General features: G+C 51.8%; 1 protein-coding gene across 6 annotated transcripts in view; it reads left to right on the top strand.

Annotated features, from left to right (window-relative positions):
* LOC119955659 (serine/threonine-protein kinase WNK3-like) overlaps positions 1-24,072 on the top strand; it is a 101,753-nt gene extending 77,681 nt beyond the window's left edge. For 5 of the 6 annotated variants that reach the window (XM_038782090.1, XM_038782089.1, XM_038782094.1 and 2 more), the window contains exons 15-23: positions 2,006-2,057; positions 2,813-2,941; positions 6,716-7,548; positions 8,556-8,808; positions 12,922-13,040; positions 14,908-15,491; positions 19,343-19,542; positions 22,681-22,880; positions 23,685-24,072. In XM_038782090.1, coding sequence (XP_038638018.1) covers positions 2,006-2,057; positions 2,813-2,941; positions 6,716-7,548; positions 8,556-8,808; positions 12,922-13,040; positions 14,908-15,491; positions 19,343-19,542; positions 22,681-22,880; positions 23,685-24,008 — 2,694 coding nt within the window. In that variant the 3' untranslated portion in view covers positions 24,009-24,072. The remainder of the gene's footprint in view (positions 1-2,005; positions 2,058-2,812; positions 2,942-6,715; positions 7,549-8,555; positions 8,809-12,921; positions 13,041-14,907; positions 15,492-19,342; positions 19,543-22,680; positions 22,881-23,684) is intronic. The other variant, XM_038782093.1, reaches the window with a different exon arrangement.
* Positions 24,073-24,272: the final 200 nt, after the last annotated feature.

Raw genomic sequence — 24,272 nt, forward strand, 5'->3', positions numbered from 1 at the left:
ATATATATATATATATATATATATGCTTTCTCCAGTGAAGAGACCAAAACTGTGCTCAGTATTCCACGTGTGGCATCCAGAAGCACTGCACAGTTGCAGCAAGACTTCCTTCCTCATACTCCAGCCTCTTTGCAATAAACATGTGTGTACCATTTGCCTTCCTAATCAGTTGCTGTGCCAGCATGTTAACATTCTGTGATTCATGTACAAGGACATCCGGAACCCTCTATATAACTAGCAATCTACTGGCCTCTTAGCTTTTCAAAACAACAGGTGCGGCATTTTACAATCCTCTGATGAAAGTAGATAATTTGACACTTCTTGACATGATGCTCCATCTACCACATTGGCCAATCATTTAGTCCCTTTGCAGCCTATTTGCGTTGCCCTCAAGGTTTGACTTTTACCTAGCTTTGTATCATTTGTAGGGCAGCATGGTGGCGCAGTGGGTTAGCCCTGCAGCCTCACGGCGCCGAGGTCCCAGGTTCGATCCCGGCTCTGGGTCACTGTCCGTGTGGAGTTTGCACATTCTCCCCGTGTCTGCGTGGGTTTCACCTCCACAACCCAAAGAGTAGGTGGATTGGCCAAATTGCTCCTTAATTGGAAAAAAAATAATTGGGTACTCGAAATGTATTTTAAAAAAAAAGAAAATCCTATTCTCTGTTTTCTGTCCATTAACCAGTCAACAAACTGTACCAATATATTACCCTCAAACCCATGAGCTGTACTCACTATCCAATCCGTCCTGGGAGTGTTTGATGGGGGGGACAATGTAGGGGGAGCTTTACAGTGGGCCTAACCCCGTGCTGTACCTGCCCTGGGAGTGTTTGATGGGGACAGTGCAGAGGGAGCTTTACTCTGCATCTAACCCCGTGCTGTACCTGTCCTGGGAGTGTTTGATGGGGACAGTGTAGAGGGAGCGTTACTCTGTATCTAACCCCGTGCTGTACCTGCCCTGGGAGTGTTTGATGGGGACAGTGCAGAGGGAGCTTTACTCTGCATCTAACCCCGTGCTGTACCTGCCCTGGGAGTGTTTGATGGGGACAGTGTAGAGGGAGCTTTACTCTGTATCTAACCCCGTGCTGTACCTGTCCTGGAAGTGTTTGATGGGGACAGTGTAGAGGGAGCTTTACTCTGTACCTAACCCCATTCTGTACCTGTCCTGGGAGTGTTTGATGGGGACAGGGTAGAGGGAGCTGTACTCTGTGTCTAACCCCGTGCTGTACCTGTCCTGGGAGTGTTTGATGGGGACAGGGTAGAGGGTGCTGTACTCTGTATCTAACCCCGTGCTGTACCTGTCCTGGGAGTGTTTGACGGGGAAAGTGCAGTGGGAGCTGTACTCTGTATCGAACCCCGTGATGTACCTGTTTTATGTGATTTTTTTTTTTTCCTTTTCCATTCTGTTGTTGCTGATTTCCTCCCCCCTGCAGCCTCCTCTCTACTTTGGGCATGGTTCACCTTTTGGAATGTCTGTTGTGTGGCCCTTTCCAGTGATTATTGGCTGGATGTTGGACCACAGCACCTGCTGGATTAGGGAATGCTGAGTATGCTGGCCTCACCTGGCTTGGGTGGTGGTGTTGATCGTGTTCTCTGTCGCACGCCTGTGCTGCAGAGGGAATAAGTCACCCCACGTCTCGCAGCTGATTACCGTGTGCACTTCAGCTCTCCACGTTAGAGCAACATCAAACTTGGCTACAAAGGCTCTCTTCCCCCACCCCACCTCTATCCCGACTCGTCTGCACCGCTAGTCTCACCAAAAAGGGCCAAGCACCCTCCTGTGGCGCCTGAAGAGTGGCAGCGTGCAGCGCCATGGCTCACGGGCACAACATGGGCTTCCCATTCAGGGGAGGAGGGGAGACAATTTGGGGTGGACCACATGCAGTCCACCCCTTCCACCTCCTCCCCCCATCATCCCCGCGTTCACATTAGGTGAGCGCCTTTAAGAAAGAGAGCTTGAATTCGGCTGCTGGTTTGGTTGTTAATCTTTGTTTTTCTGTGGGTTTAGCACATAGGTGCAGAGCAGTTACAGATGAGCCAAGCAATCTCTCAAACATGCGGTGAGTACTGTGGAATCTAATCTTCGAAGAGTCGGGCACCGGCTCAGTCTCTACGCGTGTTAAAATGTCACAGTGGCGAGCATTGTGATCAATGAGCAAATGCAATACTCTCTCTCCGACACATGGTCAACGTCGTTCTGTCTGGTTTGTCCCTGTGGTTCTCGGCATTCACCCCAGGGGGGAGAGGTGCAGCTCCACGGAGCTGGGTTTCCAGGTTATCGCCCTTGGCCTGTGCTGAGTTCCCTGCTCTTAGCCGGGTTAACGGTGGGGCTGCTGGAATGGCTGCCTGCGACCCTGGGGTGGTGCGCAGGAGTTGGCATCGGTGACTCCTATCGGGGAGAGGCACGCACATGCAGGGTGAGACTCCGCTGCTGCGCCGTGTCCAAACAGCCCCGTGATGTGCTCAGATTTGACAGCTGCCCCGTCTGCACCCGAGGGCGAGGTGGGCGGGGATGGGGGGCGGTGGGGAGGGGGGGGGTTTGGTTGAGTGGGGGCGACGCAGTGTCCAGCATCTTCAAGAGAGGTGAGGAGGAGGCGAACTGTTTGAATGAGAGCTGGTGCGGGGCCAATGTTGTGTTCGCTGCCCCACGGACGAGACCCAGTCTTTTGCGCGCGGTGCGGGGTGGAGGGGAGAGTTTGTCGGAAGAGAAGAGTGACGATCATGTGCCTCACTGCTGGCCTTGCGCGTGTACGCCTTTCTCTTTCTCTCTCTCCTGTCTGCCGGCTTCACTTAGCAAATCCCTTGTGTGTTTCAGGTGAAGGCATCCAGCACTCCTCCTCCGTCGGCCGCTGGAGATTCTTCATCAACCAGAAGATAAAGAGCCGTGAGGCAGACGGGCAGACGGATCCGCCAGTGCAGGGTCCGCAACCCCAGCCCGAGACTGGTAAGAAACATGCGGGTTGGGGAAGGGTGGAGGGGAGGGGGGGGAAGAGTTGCTCATTTGAAATGAAAAATGAAATGAAATTGCTTATTGTCACAAGTAGGCTTCAAATGAATTTACTGTGAAAAGCCCCTAGTCGCCACATTTCGGTGCCTGTTCGGGGAGGCTGGTACGGGAATTGAACCCGCGCTGCTGGCCTGCCTGGGTCTGCTTTAAAAGCCAGCGATTTAGCCCTGTGCTAAACCAGCCCCGTGCTTGGGTGGGGGTAATGGGCAGTGATGTCTGCCAGTGACTCCAGCAACTCTCTGTACACCATAATAAAGCATTCCCATGGTGCTTCACCGAAACAACTTCTCGGAATGAATTTAATACCAAGCCACCGAAGGCGATATGAGAGACCGTCAACCAAAAGTGGCAGAGAAAGGGAGGGTTGCAGGGGCTGGAGGAGGTTACAGATATAGGGAGGGTTGCAGGGGCTGGAGGAGGTTACAGATATAGGGAGGGTTGTAGGGGCTGGAGGAGGTTACAGAGATTGGGAGGGTTGTAGGGGCTGGAGGAGGTTACAGATATAGGGAGGGTTGTAGGGGCTGGAGGAGGTTACAGAGATAGGGAGGGGTGTAGTGACTGGAGGGAGTTACAGAGATAGGGAGGGGTGTAGTGACTGGAGGGAGTTACAGAGATAGGGAGGGTTGCAGGGGCTGGAGGGAGTTACAGAGATAGGGGGGGTGTAGTGGCTGGAGGGAGTTACAGAGATAGGGAGGGGTGTAGTGGCTGGAGGGAGTTACAGAGATAGGGAGGGTTGTAGTGGCTGTAGGGAGTTACAGAGATAGGGAGGGGTATAGTGGCTGGAGGGAGTTACAGAGATAGGGAGGGGTGTAGTGACTGGAGGGAGTTACAGAGATAGGGAGGGTTGTAGGGACTGGAGCAGGTTAAAGAGATAGGGAGGGGTGTCGTGGCTGGAGGGAGTTACAGAGATGGGGAGAATGTCGAAGCTGGAGCAGGGCTATCTTGTATCCCTCAAGCGCCCTGTCTGAACCTTGTTTCCTCAGCCTTACACAGTATCTTCTTCCTCTTAACAAGACATTCAATCTTGTCAACCATGGTTTCCTCACTCGACCATCTCTTCCCTGCCTGACAGGAACATAAATATCAAGGACACGTAGTATCTGTTCCTTGAACAAGTTCCACATTTCAATTGTGTCCTTCCCTGACAGTCTATGTTCCCAACTTATGCACGCCAGTTCTTGTCTGACAACATCGTATTTACCCTTCTCCCAATTGTAAACTTTGCCCTGTTGAATGCACCTATCCCTCTCCATTACTAAAGTGAAAGTCACAGAATTGTGGTCACTATCTCCAAAATGCTCCCCCACTAACAAATCTATCACTTGCTCTGGTTCATTACCAAGTACCAAATCCAATATGGAGGGAGTTACAGAGATAGGGAGGGTTATCCTGGTCGGACAATCTACATACTGTGTTAGAAAAGCTTCCTGGACACACTGTACAAACACCATCCCATCCAAACTATTTGATCTAAAGAGTTTCCACTCAATGTTTGGGAAGTTGAAGTCACCCATGACTACTACCCTGTGATTTCTGCACCTTTCCAAAATCTGTTTCCCAATCTGTTCCTCCACATCTCTGCTGCTATGAGAGGGGGGGGGGGGGGCTGCTATAGAAAACCCCCAACAAGGTGACTGCTCCTTTCCTATTTCTGACTTCAACCCATACTACCTCAGTAGGCAGATCCTCCTCGAACAGCCTTTCTGCAGCTGTTATACTATCTCTAATTAACAATGCCCCCCCCCCCCCTCTTTTACCACCCTCCCTAATCTTATTGAAACATCTATAACCAGGAACCTCCAACAACCATTTCTGCCTTCTTCTATCCAAGTTTCCGTGATAGCCACCACATTGTATCCCAAGTACCGATCCATGCCTTAAGTTCACCCACCTTATTCCTGATGCTTCTTGCGTTGGAGTATACACACTTCAACCCATCTCCATGCCTGCAAGTACTCTCCTTTGTCAGTGTTACCTTCCCCACTGCCTCGCTACACGCTTTGACATCCTGAACATCAGCTATCTTAGTTGCTGGACTACAAGTCTGGTTCTCATTCCTAGGGCCAAATTAGTTGAAACCCTCCTGAAGAGTACTAGAAAACCTCCCTCCCAGGATATTGGTGCCCCTCTGGTTCGAATGGAACCCATCCTGCTTGTACAGGTCCCACCTTCCCCAGAATGCGCTCCAATTATCCAAATACCTGAAGCCATCCCTCCTCCACCATTCCTGCAGCCACGTGTTGAACTGCACTCTCTCCCTATTCCTAGTCTCGCTATCACGTGGCTCCAGCAACAAACCAGAGATGACAACTCTGTCTGTCCTGGCTTTTAATTTCCAGCCTAACTCCCTCAACTCGTTTATTACATCCACATCCCTTTTCCTACCTACGTCGTTCGTACCAATGTTCACCACGACTTCTGGCTCCTCACCCTTAAGGATCCTGAAGACATGATCTGAGACATCCTTGGCCCTGGCACCCAGGAGGCAATATGCCTTCCGGGGGTCTCGCTCGCGACCATAGAAACTCCTATCTATTCCCCTAACCATTGAGTCTCCCATCACTATTGCTTTTCTATTCTCCCCCCTTCCCTTCTGAGCCCCAGAGCCAGACAGTGCCAGAGACCTGGCCGCTAGGGTCTTCCCCCGGTAGGTCATCTCCCAAGGGGAGCGGCCACGAGGGATCCCTGCACTGTCTGCCCGTTCGTTTTCTTTCCCCTGACTATAACCCAGCTACTCTTGTCCTGTACCTTGGGTGTGGCTACCTCCCTCTGCCTCCCGGATGATCCGAAGTTCATCCAGCTACAGCTCCAGTTCCCTCACATGGTCTCTGTGGAGTTGGGTGCACTTCCCGCAGGTATAGTCAGCGGGGACATCGGTGGTATCCCTCACCACCAACATCCTACAGGAGGAGCATGCAACTGCCCTAGCCTCCATCCCCTCTTAGCTTACAGAATACAGCTGCACTGTGGACCAACTGGAACTCCGCCCTCCGACTCTGCTCCCAGTCAGCTGTACTCTCTGAAAATCCCTTCACGCTCTTTGAAGAAATGTAGAAAATGAAATGAAAAGGAGCACCTTACTCCCTCCTCACCTAACTCCCTCAGTCACCAAACTCTCACTATGGCACTCAAATGCACCCAAATTCAGCACTCCCTCAGTCACCAAATTCTCACTATAGCACTCAAATGCACCCAAATTCAGCACTCCCTCAGTCACCAAATTCTCACTATAGCACTCAAATGCACCCAAATTCAGCACTCAGTGCAAACAAAGTCTGCACTGTAACTAGCCCAGATTTATACTGTGTGACTAGCCTCTGGAAACTGGCCTAATCCAATTAACTAATTAAGCTCCAGCTGCAAGTCGCTACAAGTAGAACCTTTGTTTAAAGCTGATTGAAAATTCACCTTCTTCTCAACCAAACAGCATCTCCAACCTTGTGCAGATACCTATCGATACACCAGCTCTATATTTTTCCACTGCCCCCAGCAGCAGGATTCACATATTGCCAGTTGCTCATGCTTATCTGGGAATAAGCTGAGAGAAATTCTAATCTGATTTGAGACAAGACCCCTAACAACCCAAGGGGACTTCCAGTTCATTATTGAATTTGAGTCTGGGTGAAGCAATGGGGTCTGAACTATTAAACCAATCAACTTCCTAGAATTAAAATCATTTTTTTTTTTTTACTTGTCTGCTGATCCTCACAGATTCAGAAAAACTGAGCCAAGAAATGATCCATTTGACAACCTCAAACTCTTTGGAAGACATTAAGCAAATTCCACTGGACAGTTCCATCACCATCCCAACACTGCCTGACCAGTCTGCCAAACCCCCCTGCATGTTGAAGTCCTGTAGCTCCTCGTCCTCATCCTCCTGCTGCGACGACTGCTTGGCGACTGACCGAAGTGGAATCTGTCATCAGCCTGTGACCCTCGAACTCCGACAGGTTGGCCAACCCCCACCGCCTGAAATGGATCCCCCTCCTGAGGGGCCAGGTACTCCCGATTCTCCGCAGCATGCTCTCCAGCTGGAGGGGCTGGTCTCCGCCGCTGTGACAGCCAGCCTCCAGCAGCTGGGTGCCCCGGTGCAGTCGCCCCCGCTGGGTGCCACCCAGCCGTCATCCGTGCCCGAGTCGGACAGCGAGAGGCCCCCGAAGGTCGACTTCGCCGACAACCGCATCAAGACCCTGGACGAGAAACTCCGCACGCTGCTGTACCAGGAACACGGTGGGCTGCTTGGGGCCACCGAGACCCCGCGCGAGCACGTCTCAGCCCCAGGCACAGAGTCTCCCCACTCTGCCTCCTCTAGTGAAACTACAGCAGTCTGCAGCACTGGAGCACCTCACCCGGACCCTGCCGTCGTGACCGACCCCACCACGCCCTTACCCCAACCAGCACCCTCTGAACCTTCGGAAACGCCGGAGCAAGTCACTCACTGTTCACCGCATGAGTCAGTGTCACCCATACCCACAAGCACTGAGGCCGTCAAGGAGGAAGATGCCACACTCGCCCCGTGTTTACCCACTGATACGGTGGAAAAGGTGAGTGGTGCTGTCTCCCTGTGGCACGAATGTAATTTTTCCATACCCGTCGCTCTTCTCCCCCACCTCTCCTCCTTGTGACTCTCACTGGACAGATGTCGCTGAGTCCTCTGTAATCCCGGAGGATGCCCGTCTGACATGTGAACCCAATCTTTGATCAGTGGCGGGCTCTTCAACCGTGGGGTGTGTCAACACCAACAATTTACTCCCCTTGACTGATATATTGTGTCCCTACCCCCATCACTGGCCCCATTGTCGAGCCCCGGTTTCTGATTGGCTTAACCGGACACTGGATTTCTCCCAGCTTCTGTGGCTCGCTGAGATATTTTTTATTTCCAGCGGCCTTGTTGCGGTGTGAAAGTTTCTTTCCTGTGAAATGGTCCAAAGTTTCTGGCTTAGCTGTGCAGGGGATATTCCTGCGGGTCCGTGCCTCTTCATGCGCAATTGGTGGTGTGTCAACGAAACTGCCCACTGCTTGCTCACTGTCACCCTAGTGTGGGGCGGTAGAATACTCTTCCTTTTTAAGGCCATTGTCCCTTCCTCTTGCGATTTATTCTGTCACGGGATGTGGGCGTCGCTGGCAAAGTCAGCAAGAGTTGCCCATCCCTAATTGCCCATTTCAGGTGGGCAGCTCAAAGTCAGCTACATGGCTGTTTGGGGGTCTGGAGTCACATGTCGGCCAGACGGGGTAAGGACGGCAGATTTCCTCCCCACAAAGGACATTAGTGAACCAGATGAGATTTTGCAACAATCTTGTCATTTCACGATCACCGTTACTGAGACTAACCTTCAATTCCAAATTTTATTGATTGAATTTAAATTCCACTAGCTGCCGTGGTGGGATTGTAACCCGTGTCCCCAGAGCGTTCTCGTGGTTCCCCTGCCCGGTGATGTTCCCGCTGCGCCACTGTCTCCCTTTCTCAATCACGGTTGAGTTTTCCTCGCCTGTCTTCTAACCAGCCTTATTTTTCTTCCTCTTTCCCCCCCCCCCTTTTTTGTTTCCTCAGCAAGCCTTGCAGCAACTCGAGAAAAGCATCTCCGAGCCGTCCGACACTGGGACCCAGGCCTCACAGTCGCAAGGCGGAATAGCTCAGCACCAGACTGGAGGTGGATATCATGGCCTAACTTATTCTAGTCATAATGCAAGCTCAAATGTCAAAAATGATATGGGTAGAAAGTCCTGGACAATCAAAATGAAAAGATGGGCTGAAAAGTTGTTGCACCCGGTCGCCTTATTCGAGAGATCGTCAGCTCGTAAAGGTAGTGTATAACACAGCAGGCAGGGAAGAGGTGCTCAGCTGCCCATGAACAGAGGACTGTGCATGTAGTGATTGTCTGGCAGGGTTGAGAGCGGTTTGCACTATTCAATCAAGATTAGATTTCCCGGTTGTTTATAGAGCTTTTTCAAACCAATTTTAATTTATTTTTCATAAAACAAAATCACGACGCAGCACGTCCTGCCCAAACTTCCACATTTAGAGTACCCGATTCATTTTTTCCCAATTAAGGGGCAATTTAGCGTGGCCAATCCGCCTACCCTGCACATCTTTGGGTTCTGGGGGCGAAACCCACGCAGACAAGGGGAGAATGTTCAAACTCCACACCTACAGTGACCCAGGGCCGGGATTGAACCTGGGACCTCGGCACCGTGAGGCAGCAGGGCTAACCCACTGCGCCACCGTGCTGCCCGACTTATTCTTCAGGTTTAGTTTAGCGCCTTATTGAAACCAGAGAGGGTGAAGGAAGGATAGAGAAGGGGTTTGGAGGCAATGTTAGAGCAGGAAATTCAGAAGCTCCCTGTGCTGTTGCGGGCAGGTTGTTCAATGGGAACAGGCGGAGGCTGTTCAGCCCCTCGAGGGCCCATTCCTGCCATCCACTCAAGCCCACGGCTGAAATATCAGCAGACGGGATGCTTGTAAAGCTCAAGTCGCCCAGGAGAGATGGGTTTGGGTCTGTACCAGAACTGTATGGAGACGGGCAAGCCTGTGGTAGGGTTGGAGATTAAATGATGAAAGGAGGTGAAAGTGCAGAGGGATGGTAACGAGACTAAACCAAAAAAGATGGTTGACTAGGAGCTGTTGGCCAAATTGTTAACTGCCAGCTGTCAGGGGAGTGAGGGGGAGCAGAAATGGGCACTGGTTATGATCTGTACGGTTTGAACCCGATATTGGGTCCGGAAAGCTGTGAAGAGCCTCATCGATAGCTGAGCTGCTGCTGCTTGTACTTGGCTTGCGCTTGGTCGCAGCAGCGCAGAAGGCCGAGGACAGCGTTTGGGAGCTGGACGGATAATCGAAATGACGGGCGACCAGAAGCTTGGGCACCGTGCTGACAAACTGAAGAGTGGAGGGATTCCGCAAAGCGATCGCCCGATCTGCATTTGGTCTCCCCGCTGTGGAGGAGGCTGTTTCGGAAGCAGCGGATACCGTACACCAGCTAGGAAGAAAGTAGAAGAAATCATGGAGTGTTTGGGGGTCCTGGATGGGTGGAAGTGAGGGGGTGGTGGTGGGAGAGAACTGAAGGAGTAGATGTTGCACGTCCTGCGCTGTTGGAGCGCCCCCAAACTAATCTGTGTTTTAACTCATTAGTATCCACCCGGGGTCCGTGGCGCTTCACACCGTTAACCCAGTCTGTCGCGGTTAACCTTTCAGGCCGGTGACCTTCCTTGTCACGTCTGCCTCAAATGTGTCTTGTGTCTCGCCCCACAAATGCTGCCTGACCTGGGATGTGGGGATAATTCCTGCGGTACAGTGGCTTGTCTTGCAGAACCATAGACAAGGTAACGGGCACAGAAGGAGAGGCGATTCAGCCCATCATGTCTGCACCAGAAATATTTCCTCACAAGGAAAGGTTGGGCCTATGTTCATTAGAGTTTAGAAGAATGAGAGGCTATTAATACGTACAAGATCCTGATGGAGGTAGGGGGGCTCGACAGTGTAGATGCTGCTTGGATGTTTCCCGTCGAGGCAGGCAGGGCAAGTAACAGTTGAGGCCACAATTAGAGCAGCCGTTATCTTATTGAATGGGGCAGCAGGTCCCAAGGGGCCGAATAGCCAACTCCTATTTCTGTGTCTCGCGCATTTTCTGTTTCAATTCCGAGCTTCCGATGTCCACGATATTTGGCTTTCTTCTTGGGGAAAATAAAAGGTACTGATCTCATTTTCAAAGTTGAAGTGCTTCCTGACATCACCCTTTAATGATCTGGTTCCCGCCGCCTGCCTCTACCACCACCAGAGGAAATAGTTTCTCCCCATTGAATCCTTCAATCGTCATAAACCCCCTTGATTAGACCACCCCTTGATCATCCACACTCGAGAGAGAACAAGTCCACTCTGTGCGACCTGCCATGATAGTTTAACCCTTTTAGCTTCGCTGATGCCAAGGGTTCTATTTACAGGAGAGGAGTAAATGCAGATTGGCTAGATGACTACCCAGTTATCCACCAGAGAGTGAGATATGCCAGGGTTTGAGTTTGTGAGAGGGTTGCTGTGTTATGCTGGACTATGCTGGGTACCTGAAGTCCATTTTCTTCCTTTGGTATTTCAGACCCCCACCCTGCCCTCCCCGCTCATGAGAAGTAAGCACGTTGCAAAGGGTTTTAATTTTTCGGCCTGCTGTATTTTGATGGCCTGTGTGCACAGTGTTGGCAGTAATTGGGTTGGAGTACGAGCTACAAGGAGAGTTGAACGACGAGATTAGTTCTCTTACTATTGGAGAGGAGGGAATATTGAGTGTAGAGGGAGCTTTACTCTATATCTCACCCCGTGCTGTACCTGACCTGGGACTGTTTGATGGTGACAGTGTAGAGGTAGCTTTACTCTATATCTGACCCCATGCTGTACCTGTCCTGGGAGTGTTTGATGGGGGCGACGTAGAGGGAGCTTTACTCTGTATCTAACCCCGTGCTGTACCTGTTCTGGGAGTGTTTGATGGGGACAGTGTAGGGGGAGCTTTACTCTGTATCTAACCCCGTGCTGTACCTGTTCTGGGAGTGTTTGATGGGGACAGTGTAGATGGAACTTTACTCTATATCTAACTCCGTGCAGTACCTGTCCTGGGAGTGTTTGATGGAGACAGTGTAGAGGGAGCTTTACTCTGTATCTAACCCCGTGCTGTACCTGTCCTGGGAATGTTTGATGGGGACAGTAGAGGGAGCTTTACTCTGTACCTAACTCCCTGTCCTGGGGTTGTTTGATGATAGAAACAATACAGAATATGGAGGAAGTATAATGTTCATTTCCACATAACTGTAACAAATTTATTTGCTCTACATCCTGTTCTTTTCCTTTGGATCCCATGGGTCATTCACTGACATGTTTGTGCGAGTGGCTGCCGTCACCACACAATACCCCTCTTGCCGTATTCCCAGCTATAAACGCCAGTCGTGCCTGCCAAGTCTGCAGGAAGCTGTCACAGGTGATCCGTACCTTGTATGTGGTTTGTCTGCTGCAATAATATAGGCAGGGCTGTTCAGCAGGGACATCTCTGGTCTGACTGTGACAGATATGTAGGGGCAGGATATGAGGCAAATAGGTGATAGATCTTTCTGAGACTCTGTGAACACATGAAAGTGCTGACGGGTGTTTAAAAGAGACCCATTTGATTTCTGCAGGATTTCCTGACCTTTATCAGAGAACAGCAATTTGCCAGTGGCTGCCATCCTGTGACAAGAGTGGTGGATCTCTGATTGATCCAGAGGTTTGCCAGAGAGGTTTGAGGGCGGTCAGACATATAAACTTGCAAGAATTTGATGTGGCAGCCTTAAAAGGACAGGCTAGCTGCCGTGTAGCTCCCCCCTTCCAATCACGCCTCAAACCCCAGCCTCTGGGTGCTGCATGGTGGGCTGAATGGCCTTTCCCTATGCTGGCCCACACTTGATTTTTGCGTTAACCGATTAACTAAATCAGCAAAGTGTGGGATAAAGTAAAAATTTAGTTCCCAAAAGGGACCCTGCGTCAAAGTAAGCAGAATCTCAAAGGCAACTTAAAACCTCAAAACAAATGACGATCAAAGGGGTCGGTAACACGGGCCCCACTCCCCCTGGACGTGGAAGGCCTTTTTGATTCTCCCTTTCCAGGGACACTGGGCAGAGAACATAGCTGTGGAAGAGAGGCAGACAATCGGGACAGTTGTTCCCCTCAGCGCGCTGCCTGGACATATTAATGCTTTGGCCTGGCCCAGGAACGCCCACGGTGTGACTGTTCTCTTCACAGTCATGTCATTCCTGTCTTAAACGCCCACCTTGTTTTGCCGACTTTCATAAAAGCCAAGAGCCGCCGCTCCCTCCCCCGCCCCCAAGCAGGCTTCGCGATCTGACTCTTGCGTTTGCTGGTGGCCATTCATTGCCCCTCTTTAATTTCTTTGTGCTTGGCGCAGCTGGAGACAGCCGGAGAACCCGGGCAGGAACCGACCCGCCCCAGCTGGAGCAAGGTGGCTCATTCAGCTTCTTCCTCGACGGCCAGTCCCCCGTGCAGTTACAAACCGGGCGATTTCAGGTAGGTGTTCGTTTGGCACTCACAGCCGCAGAGTGACAACAGAAACCGCGTGCGGTGTCACTAGCATGGTAAAATACCCCAGGGGCGTTCCACCGGGGGTGGGGGGGCGTGAGCGGTAACGTTGGACACTGGAAAACATGACCAGAAAGCTTGGTTCAGTTGATGGATTTGAAGCATATATTCATCCCTCAACTAGTTGCCAAAAATAGATTATCTGCTCCAGATGAATCAGCTGTTTGTGGGAGCTTGCTGTGTTCAGATTGGCTGGTGGGTTTCCTGAACTGCAACACAGGTGGGATTTAGAAAAAGTTTGCACCTCGTTTCTTTGGAACAAGCTGATGTCACAAAAAGCACTGTGGAAAAGGAATTGCCTTCTTTATGTTAAAGGGACAGTTTACAATTTATTGTAATAGGAGAGCTGATGTCCAAGACTGGATGCTGCACTGAGTCTGACTGGATGTGTGAACTCTGAAACCAGGAAGAAGCACTGGAGGGCACTGTAGTCTAGAACACGGGGAGCCCGGGGGGGGGGGGGGGGGGGGGGGGTGTTGTTGGCTGTCATCTGCGGGGAATGTGCACTGTAATCGGGGAAAGGGACTCGGAGTGTTCATTGCAGTCAGTGAGAGAGAACTCTGGGTGTGTGCTGTAATCTGGGAGAGGGAACTCCGGGAGTGTGCTGTAATCTGGGAGAGGGAACTCTGGGTGTGTGCTGTAATCTGGGAGAGAGAACTCTGGGAATGTGTGTTGTAATCTGGGAGAGAGAACTCTGGGAATGTGTGCTGTAATCTGGCAGAGAGAACTCTGGGGGTGTGCTGTAATATGGGAGAGAGAACTCTGGGTGTGTGCTGTAATCTGGGAGAGAGAACTCTGGGTGTGTGCTGTAATCTGGGAGAGGGAACTCTGGGTGTGTGCTGTAATCTGGAGAGAGAACTCTGGGTGTGTGCTGTAATCTGGGAGAGAGAACTCTGGGTGTGTGCTGTAATCTGGGAAAGGGAACTCTGGGTGTGTGCTGTAATCTGGGAGAGGGAAATCTGGGTGTGTGCTGTAATCTGGGAGAGAGAACTCTGGGTGTGTGCTGTAATCTGGGAGAGGGAAATCTGGGTGTGCTGTAATCTGGGAGAGGGAACTCTGGGTCTGTGTTGTAATCTGGAGAGAGGGAACTCTGGGTGTGTGCTGTAATCTGGAGAGAGAACTCTGGGTGTGTGCTGTAATCTGGGAGAGAGAACTCTGGGTGTGTGCTGTAATCTGGGAAAGGGAACTCTGGGTGTGTGCTGTAATCTGGAGAGAGGGAACTCTGGGTGTGTGCTGTAATCTGGGAGAGGGAAATCTGGGTGTGTGCTGTAATCTGGAGAGAGGGAAATCTGGGTGTGTGCTGTAATCTGGGAGAGGGAACTCTGGGTCTGTGTTGTAATCTGGAGAGAGGGAACTCTGGGTGTGTGCTGTAATCTGGAGAGAGAACTCTGGGTCTGTGCTGTAATCTGGAGAGGGAACTCTGGGTGTGTGCTGTAATCTGGGAAAGGGAACTGGGAATGTGTGTTGTAATCTGGGAGAGGGAACTCTGGGTCTGTGCTGTAATCTGGAGAGAGAACTCTGGGTCTGTGCTGTAATCTGGGAGAGAGAACTCTGGGTGTGTGCTGTAATCTGGGAAAGGGAACTCTGGGTGTGTGCTGTAATCTGGGAGAGGGAACTCTGGGTCTGTGCTGTAATCTGGAGAGAGAACTCTGGGTCTGTGCTGTAATCTGGAGAGAGAACTCTGGGGGTGCACTATAATGTAGGAGTGGGAACCCTGGGGGTGTGCTGTAATCTGGGAGAGGGAACTCTGGGGGTGTGCACTCTGTAATTTCTCTGCTTCTCTGCTGTGCTTCAGGTTTCCACGGCTGCCCTGCACCCGGAAGGAGCCATTCCGCCAGTCGAGGAGGACACCTGCGATGGCGTCGCTGCCATGACAGCCGACCCGAAAGAAGGAGCGGCCTCTGGTCCTCGAGAACTGTTACTGAAGGAGGTGGCTGGGCATTCTTTTGCCGGTGGCATGTGCGACAGTGGGTCTGACACGATGGACGGCCCCTTGGCTTTGCCGCCCAACTGGTACGACGATGAGGTTCCTCCCGAGGCCGCCGGCGCCTGTGAGCTGGAAGACGGACAGTTGGGTGATGGTGGTGGTGGCAGCAACGTCCCATCCGCCAACAGCCAGTGGCTGAAGGACATCCGGCGGGGCGGTGCCGTCAGCAAGCAGGCCAGCACAGAGAGCGAGCTGTCCGTCCCGGCCAGCTACACCGATGAGACTGGGGAGTGGATGTGCCCAGGCGCCCGGCTGGCGCTGGAGGCGGGTCAGCGGACGCACCGGCTCAACGCCATGCTCTGCAATTCGCCCACCTCTCCCATGAGCAGTGATGACGAGTCGGAGGTGGAGGACGAGGACTTGAAACGGGAGCTGCAGAGCCTGAGGGAGAAGTAAGTTGGTCTGGGCGGGTGGCGGAGGTCATCCTGGTGAGGCTACCTCGATACGGTGGCAATCACCCAGTCAGATGAGGGGGTCGGACAGCCGGCCAGCCCTGTGTAGGCGGCCACACTCTCCACTATCCTGTGACCCCAGCTGGAGTTACACCTGGCCCCAACACCGTACCTAACTCTGTGGTCAGGACCACCATTCAAAGTGTCCGGTGATGCATTTTGGGAGATTATCAGGGCAAGTGAAAACACCAATGAACGGTAGGATGCCAGGACAGAGGACCAGAGGTTATGGGAGAAAGCAGAGGAATGGGGATGAAAATCATACCAGCCATGATCGAATAACAGCGCAGACCCGATGGGCTGAATGGCCTAATTTTCCTGTATCTTATGGTCTTGTCCCTGAAGGCAGTTGGCCAGGTAGATAAGCTGGTGACGAAGGCCTGTGGGTCTCTTGCCTTTATTAACCGAGGAACATAAAACGAGAGTAAGGAGGTTATGCTGGAACTGTATAAAACGCTGGTTAGGTCACAGCTGGAGTACTGTGTGCAGTTCTCGTCGCCACACTATAAGAAGGATGTCACTGCACTGAAGAGGGTGCAGAGGAGATTCACCAGGATGTTGCCTAGGCTGCAGCGTTTCAGCTATGAAGAGAGGCTGCTGCTGTTTTCCCTGGAGCAGAGAAATCAAGGGGGTCCTGACTGAGGTTTATAGAATTCTGAGGGACATTGATCAGGTGGATACGAAGGATTGTTTCCCCTTAGTGGAGGGGCCACGAACCAGGGGGCATAGGCTTAATAATAATAATAATAGCTTATTGTCACAAGTAGGCTTCAATTAAGTTACTGTGAAAAGCCCCTAGTCACCACATTCCGCCACCTGTTCAGTGAGGCCGGTACGGGAATTGAACCCGCACTGCTGCCTTGTTCGGCATTACAAGCCAACTGTTTAGCCCACTGTGCTAAACTAGCCCCCTAAAGAGAGACATCAGTTAAATTAGCACACAGGTACAGCACGGGGTTAGATACAGAGTAAAGCTCCCTCTACACTGTCCCTATCAAACACTCCCAGGACAGGTACAGCACGGGGTTAGATACAGAGTAAAGCTCCCTCTACACTGTCCCCATCAAACACTCCCAGGACAGGTACAGCACGGGGTTAGATACAGAGTAAAGCTCCCTCTACACTGTACCCATCAAACACTCGCAGGACAGGTACAGCACGGGGTTAGATACAGAGTAAAGCTCCTCTACACTGTCCCCATCAAACACTCCCAGGACAGGTACAGCACGGGGTTAGATACAGAGTAAAGCTCCCTCTACACTGTCCCCATCAAACACTTCCAGCACAGGTACAGCACGGGGTTAGATACAGAGTAAAGCTCCCTCTACACTGTCCCCATCAAACACTCCCAGGACAGGTACAGCACGGGGTTAGATACAGAGTAAAGCTCCCTCTATACTGTCCCCATCAAACATTCCCAGCACAGGTACAGCACGGGGTTAGATACAGAGTAAAGCTCCCTCTACACTGTACCCATCAAACACTCGCAGGACAGGTACAGCACGGGGTTAGATACAGAGTAAAGCTCCCTCTACACTGTCCCCATCAAACACTCCCAGGACAGGTACAGCACGAGGTTAGATACAGAGTAAAGCTCCCTCTACACTGTCCCCATCAAACACTCCCAGGACAGGTACAGCACGGGGTTAGATACAGAGTGCAGCTTCAATCTACACTGTCCCCATCATAAACCTCGCAGGGCAGGGGGGAGCATGGTGGCGCAGTGGTTAGCATTGCTGCCTCATGGCGCCGAGGTCCCAGGTTCCATCCCGGCTCTGGGTCACTGTCTGTGTGGAGTTTGCACATTCTCCCCATGATTGCGTGGGTTTCGCCTCCACAACCCAAAGATGCCTCGCGTGTGGGGCCTCACGGTAGCATGGTGGTTAGCATCAATGCTTCACAGCTCCAGGGTCCCAGGTTCGATTCCCGGCTGGGTCACTGTCTGTGTGGAGTCTGCACGTCCTCCCCGTGTGTGCGTGGGTTTCCTCCGGGTGCTCCGGTTTCCTCCCACAGTCCAAAGATGTGCGGGTTAGGTGGATTGGCCATGCTAAATTGCCCGTAGTGTAAGGTTAATGGGGGGATTGTTGGGTTACGGGTATACGGGTTACGTGGGTTTAAGTAGGGTGATCATTGCTCGGCACAACATCGAGGGCCGAAGGGCCTGTTCTGTGCTGTACTGTTCTATGTGCAGGGTAGGTGGATTGGGCACACTAAATTGCCCCTTAATTGGAAAAAATAATTGAGTACTTTAAATTTATTTTTAAAAAGCATTGCAAATTCTTTCATGGGGATGTTGTTGTCCATAATTCCACATCGAGCCTTATAGAGATAGTATATTATATTAGCTTAATATTCAGGGTATGATCATAGTCTTGCCTTGCATGGGCTGTAGAAGGGATGGTCAGAGTGAAGAAGGAATCTGCAGTCTGTAACAGTGGAAGAGGTAACACAGAGTTGGATATGTGAAACCTTTCTGGGGGGTGGTGCGTGTTGCCTCTATTTGACTGTGCATGCAGCCTCGAGATGGGGAAGGGCAAGACCCTCAGTGGGCATTGGGCAACTGACAATTATGGGACGGCTGCAATATTCACAACCAGGATGAAACCAGCCATGATCAAATAGCGGCGTAGACTTGATGGGCCAAATGGCAAATTCTGCTCCGAGGTCGACACGGGGGTGTAGTGGTTAGCACTGCTGCCTCACAACGCTGTGTGTTGGGGTTCGTCCCAGCCCCGGGTGACTGTTCGTGGGAGTTTGCACATTCTTCCTGTGTCTACGTGGGTCTCACCTCCACAACCCAAAGATGTGCAAGATAGGTGGATTGTACACACTAAATTGCCCCTTAATTAGGAAAAAGAATTGAGTACTCTAATTCTGTTCCTGTATCTTATGAACTTGGCACAGACAATTAAGAAGCTCGGTCAAAGAGGTTGGTTTAAAGAAGTGTTTAAACAATGAGAGAGACACGGAGAGGTTTAGAGAAGGAATTCCAGAGCGCCCCCATCCCCCAAGGCAGCTGACTGTGTGGCTAACTTTGGACAATGATGGCAATTGGGGGATGCTCAAGAAGCCAGAATTGGAGGAGCGCAGAGATCTAAGGGTTGGAGGTGACAGAGATAGGGAAGGCTGTAGGGTCTGGAGGAGGTTACAGAGATAGGGAGGGTTGTAGGGGCTTACGGAGATAGGAAATGTTGTATGGGCTGGAGTAGGTTGCAGAGATAGGGAGGATTCATGGGACTGGCGGAGGTTACAGAGGTAGGGAGAGTTGTAGGGGTTGGAGGAGGTTACAGAGGTAGGGAGAGTTGTAGGGGTTGGAGGAGGTTACAGAGGTAAGGAGGTTTGTCGGAGGTTACGAAGATGGGGAGGGTTGTCGGGGCTGGAGGATACAGATAGGGAGGGTTGTATGGATTGGAGGTGATTACAGGGATAGGGAGGGTTGTAGGAGTTGGAGGAGGTTACAGAGATAGGGAGGGTTGGAGGAGGTTACAGAGATAGGGTTGTAGGGGTTGGAGGAGGTTACAGAGATAGGGAGGGTTGTAGGGGTTGGAGGAGGTTACAGAGATAGGGAGGGTTGTAGGGGTTGGAGGAAGTTATAGAGATAAGGAGGGGACAAGACCGTGGGTAGATTTGAACACTGAGCGAGTGTAGGTGAGTGAGCTGACAGGCGATGGAATGTGATGTGAGTTCGGATACAGCTAGATTTGGATTTGAATAGTGGAGATTTCATGTAATCTGTGGATTGGAAGGAACAGTTTACTGTCTTGTGCTGACCCTCTCTCTCTTTGAAACAGGCACATAAAGGAAGTAGTGTACCTCCAGGCCCAGCAGAATCAGGAGCTGCAGGAGCTTTACGAGCGCCTCCACGTGCCCAAGGAGTCATGCGAGGGCTCCCTGCCAGCTTACTCTCCCCTCGGCCGACGACACAGGTCAGCCAAAAGCAAGCTCCGCAACTCCAAGTCTCACTCCCTGAGCAACGCTCCCACCAGTACAGGTGAGCGACAAGGTGCAACGATTCCTCAACCTGTGCAAAATAGCTTTGTCGATTGAAACTGTTAATCATCTATTTAAAAAAAGAATGTACAAGTTTTCGGGCTGTTTCTCTAAAAGATTTACAATAGAATGACATGGTACGAGAAGCAAGAGATTGGAATATATCAAAAAAACTAGAGGACTGTCAGTATAAAACAGTGACTAATAAATTCAATCGGAAATTAATGAAAACATCTTGACCCAGAGAGCGGTGAGAATGTGGAACTCACTCCCGCGTGGAGTGGTCATGGTGAATCGCTTGGATATGTTTAAGGGGAAGCTGGATAAACACACGAGGGAGAAAAGAATATGAAGATATGGGGGATAGTGGAGATGAAGGGGTTGGGAGGATGAGATCTCTCTGCTGTCACAACTTGACATTTCTATACTTCCTGCCTCTCTCGCTTTGATTGCCACTTGCGAATCGCCTCGAGGGGCGGACAAAATAGGAGCAGGAGGGAGTCTGCTCTCTACTGCACGCCCTTCGATAAGCACAACCCTCAGAAAAGATTTCTCCTCATCTCATCTCCTAATCTTAAAATGGTGCTCCCTAGTTCTGGACTCATCCACAGAATTACAGAAAATACAGTGCACGAGGCCCTCTGGCCCATCGAATCTGCACCGTCACATGAAAAGCCCTTTGACCTACCTACCTAATCCCATTTGCCAGCACCTGGCCCATAGACTTGAATGTTACGATGTGCCAAGTGCTCACCCAGGTACTTTTTAAAGCCAATGAGACAACACCCCTCTACCCCCCTCCCAGGAAATGTGTTCCAGGCCTTCACCAACCTCTGGGTAAAAAGGCTTTTCCTCAAAACCATCCTAAACCTCAAGCCCCTCGCCTTGAACTTGTGTCTCTTCTTAAGTGACCCTTCAACTAAGGGGAACAGCTGCTCCTTATCCACCCTGTCCATGCCCCTCATAATCTTGTCCACCTCGATCAGGTTGCCCCTCACTCTTCTCTGCTCCAGCGAAAACAGGGGCTGGTTTAGCTCACTTGGCTAAATCGCTGGCTTTTCAAGCAGGCCAGCAGCACGGTTCGATTCCTGTACCAGCCTCCCCGAACAGGCGCCGGTATGTGGCAACTAGGGGCTTTTCACAGTAACTTCATTGAAGCCTACTCGTGACAATTAGCGATTTTCATTTCATTTTTTCATTTCAAACAATCCAAGACTATCTAATCTCTTCATTACTTAAATATTCCATCCCAGGCAACATTGGTGAATCTCCTCTGCACCTCCTCCAGCGCAATCACATCCTTCCTGTAATGTGGCGACCAGAATTGCACTCAGCACGCCAGCTCTGGTCTCGCCAAAGTTCTGTACAATTCCAACTTGACCTCCCTACTTTTGTAATCTATGCCTCGATTGATAAAGGCAAGTGTATGTTTTTCAGCACCCTCTTAACCTGCGTTTCTGCCTTCAGAGATCGATGGACAAACACAGCAAGGTCCCTTTGTTCCTCAGAACTTTGCAGTGTCAGACCATTCATTGGAGTAATGTGACGAGGAAGTATTCAAAGTATATCACCTCACACTTTCAGGGTTAAATTCCATCTGCCACTTTTCTGCCCAATTGACCAAGACATTCAACCTCACTTAACCACACGGCTAATCTTTGTGTCATCTGCAAACTTACTGATCCTACCCCCCACATAGTCATCTTATGTTGTTTATATAAATGACAAACAATAGGGCAGCACGGTAGCATGGTGGTTAGCATAAATGCTTCACAGCTCCAGGGTCCCAGGTTCAGTTCCCGGCTGGGTCACTGTCTGTGCGGAGTCTGCACATCCTCCCCGTGTGTGCGTGGGTTTCCTCCGGGTACTCCGGTTTCCTCCCACAGTCCAAAGATGTGCGGGTTAGGTGGATTGGACATGCTAAATTGCCCTTAGTGTCCTGAAAAATAAGGTTAATGGGGTGGGGTTACTGGTATAGGGTGGATACGTTGGTTTGAGTAGGGTGATCATTGCTCGGCACAACATCGAGGGCCGAAGGGCCTGTTCTGTGCTGTACTGTTCTAATAGGGGGCCGCACCGTCGGAGGGTCAGTGCTGAGGCAGCGCCGCACCGTCAGAGGGTCAGTACTGAAGGAGTGCTGCACTGTCAGAGGGTCAGTACTGAGGGAGTGCAGCACTGTCGGAGGGTCAGTGCTGAGGGAGCGCTGCACTGTGGGAGGGTCAGTGCTGAGGGAGCACCGCACTGTCAGAGGGTCAGTACTGAGGGAGCACCGCACCGTCGGAGGGTCAGTGCTGAGGGAGTGCCGCACTGTGGGATGGTCAGTGCTGAGGGAGTGCCGCACTGTGGGAGGGTCAGTACTGAGGGAGCGCCGCACTGTCAGAGGGTCAGTACTGAGGGAGCGCTGCACTGTCAGAGGGTCAGTACTGAGGGAGTGCTGCACTGTCAGAGGGTCAGTACTGAGGGAACGTCGCATTGTAGGAGGGCCAGTACTGAGGGAGTGCCGCACTGTCGGAGGGTCAGTGCTGAGGGTGTGCCGCACTGTCAGAGGGTCAGTACTGAGGGAGCGCTGCACTGTCGGAGGGTCAGTACTGAGGGAACGTCGCATTGTAGGAGGGCCAGTACTGAGGGAGCCGCACTGTCGGAGTGCCGCACAGTCGGAGGGAATGATAAGATTGATCTCGGTGCATAGAAAGTTTGGGGAAATTTAATCGAGGCTTTGAAAATTAGGCCTGGGGGATGAAGTAAATGAGAAAATATTTCCCAGTGGTAAGAAGAGGGGGAACAGATTGAGGAGAATTGGGAAAAGAAACTGAGATGGGAGGTGAGAATCTTTATACACAGTGAGTTGTGATCTGTGTCACTGCCTGAAAGGGCAGATTCACCCTCCAAAAAGAAAGATAAATACTGGAGGGGTGGATTTGGAGAGCTGTGGGGCAAAGAGCCTGGGGGAGATTAATTGGACACATCTTTCAGTTAGCCGGCACAGTCCCAATGGGCTGAATGGCCTCCTTTGGTGCAGTGAAAATCTGATTTTTTTGGAGAGATGAGGTTTTCATTCCTCGGCTCAGATTCTTGGATGAGGTGCACCGTCCAATGGACAGGCCGGCTGACGTTTGGTCTTCGCTCTTTCTTTCTCCAGGGTCGTTCTGCTGCTCGGAATCCTACAACTCCCAGCAGACCGCCGGCGCCAAGAAGGGGACGTTCACGGACGACCTGCACAAACTCGTGGATGACTGGGCCAAGGAAAAGATTGGAGCCGCCAGCCTGAAGCCCAGCCTGAACGAAATCCGGCAGATCCAGAACCGCCAGGACCTGGAGAGCTGGCATCAACTTTGTGACGTGAGTAGCAATAGGCAAGAGGCCGGCCGCACGCTCAAAGCAGGATGTTAAACCGAAGCAGCGCATCCGCCCCCACGGATGGGTCAGAAGATTGCACTGTTTCAGGACCTGGCTGTTTGAAAGGCCGGAGCCATTGTTTGCCGCCCTCCCATCACTGGGAAGGACTGGTGATCGTCACCTCAATCTTATTGAAACATAATATTCTGAGGATGCCGAGAGGATGGTTCCCTTGCTCCAGACTCGGGGACCGCTGGCGAGTAATGCGTCACTCACGTGGCATCGAGCGGCAGCTCCGTGTCAACGCCAACCCAGCGTGCGGACTGTTGACACCGTGAGGTGAGGTGCCCGCATTCCCCGGCAGCCCTGACTCCTCTGAGGCATGACAGACCAGCGCACAAGGGCATTGTCTGCCGCTATCTAGTGTTGACCTACACCTTGGCCCTTCCTTTAGAGGTTAGAGTCCAAATGTGTCCCAACACGGCCACCGCCTCTTGTACTGCTCCCCATCCTTACCCAACACGGCCGGGAGAAAAACCCAGCCGGAAGCATTAAGAGGCCCCTCACCCAGAAAGTTGTGGATGTTTAATATATTCAAGCTCCAGGTGGATAGAAGTCCATAAGATCCTGAATGGTTTGACAAGGTGGATGTGTAAAGGCTGTTTCCTCTTGTGGGTGAGACCAAAACCAGGCGGCACAGTTTTAAAATTCGGACAGACATGCGGAGAATTATTTTCTCGGGTTTGTGTTCTCCTGTGTGTTTAATTTCCTTCCCTACTAACGTTCCCTCTTTCTTTTCCTTTTCAGGGAGTTTCCCAAGCCAGCAACGTTGGTTGGGCAGGGTCAGGATCGCAAGGTCAAGGGACGCAGCAGGCTGCACTGCCGCCAGGGATCCCCACGTCAAATTCATTCCCAGGCACCGTGGCCCCTTACGCCCTCCCGAGCTTGTGCCAGTATAGTGGGGTTGGCAGAGGAGCGTATCAGACGCAGCCCGCCGGGCCCACGCCCCCACAGGGACTGGCTCAGTATCTTGCAGCCGGTGGTAGTGGAGGAGGAGGAGGCGGAGGTGGCGGTGCTGTGGAGACGTTCCCAGTGCAGGGCTCCCCCACGGCCCCTCCACGGTCAAAGTAAGGCGGCCCGAACGGCACCTACCAAGCTCCGGGTCAGCTGGTGGGAGTTATAGGGGGGGGGAGGGTGGGAGGGTTGGTGGGGAGAGAGGGGGCAGGCGGGCTTGAAACCAGCGGCACCGGCCAACACTAGCTGCATCGAGGAGGACGGAAGACCCTGAGCCACATGACCAGCAGCAGCCTTTTAGAAAATCTGTGTCCTTTCCCGTAACCACCGCAGCCTCCCCCACCCGCACCTCTCCGCCAGCCTGAAGGTGATCACCTAAGA

Source organism: Scyliorhinus canicula, chromosome 21, assembly GCF_902713615.1.
Source record: "Scyliorhinus canicula chromosome 21, sScyCan1.1, whole genome shotgun sequence".
Taxonomy (NCBI): domain Eukaryota; kingdom Metazoa; phylum Chordata; class Chondrichthyes; order Carcharhiniformes; family Scyliorhinidae; genus Scyliorhinus; species Scyliorhinus canicula.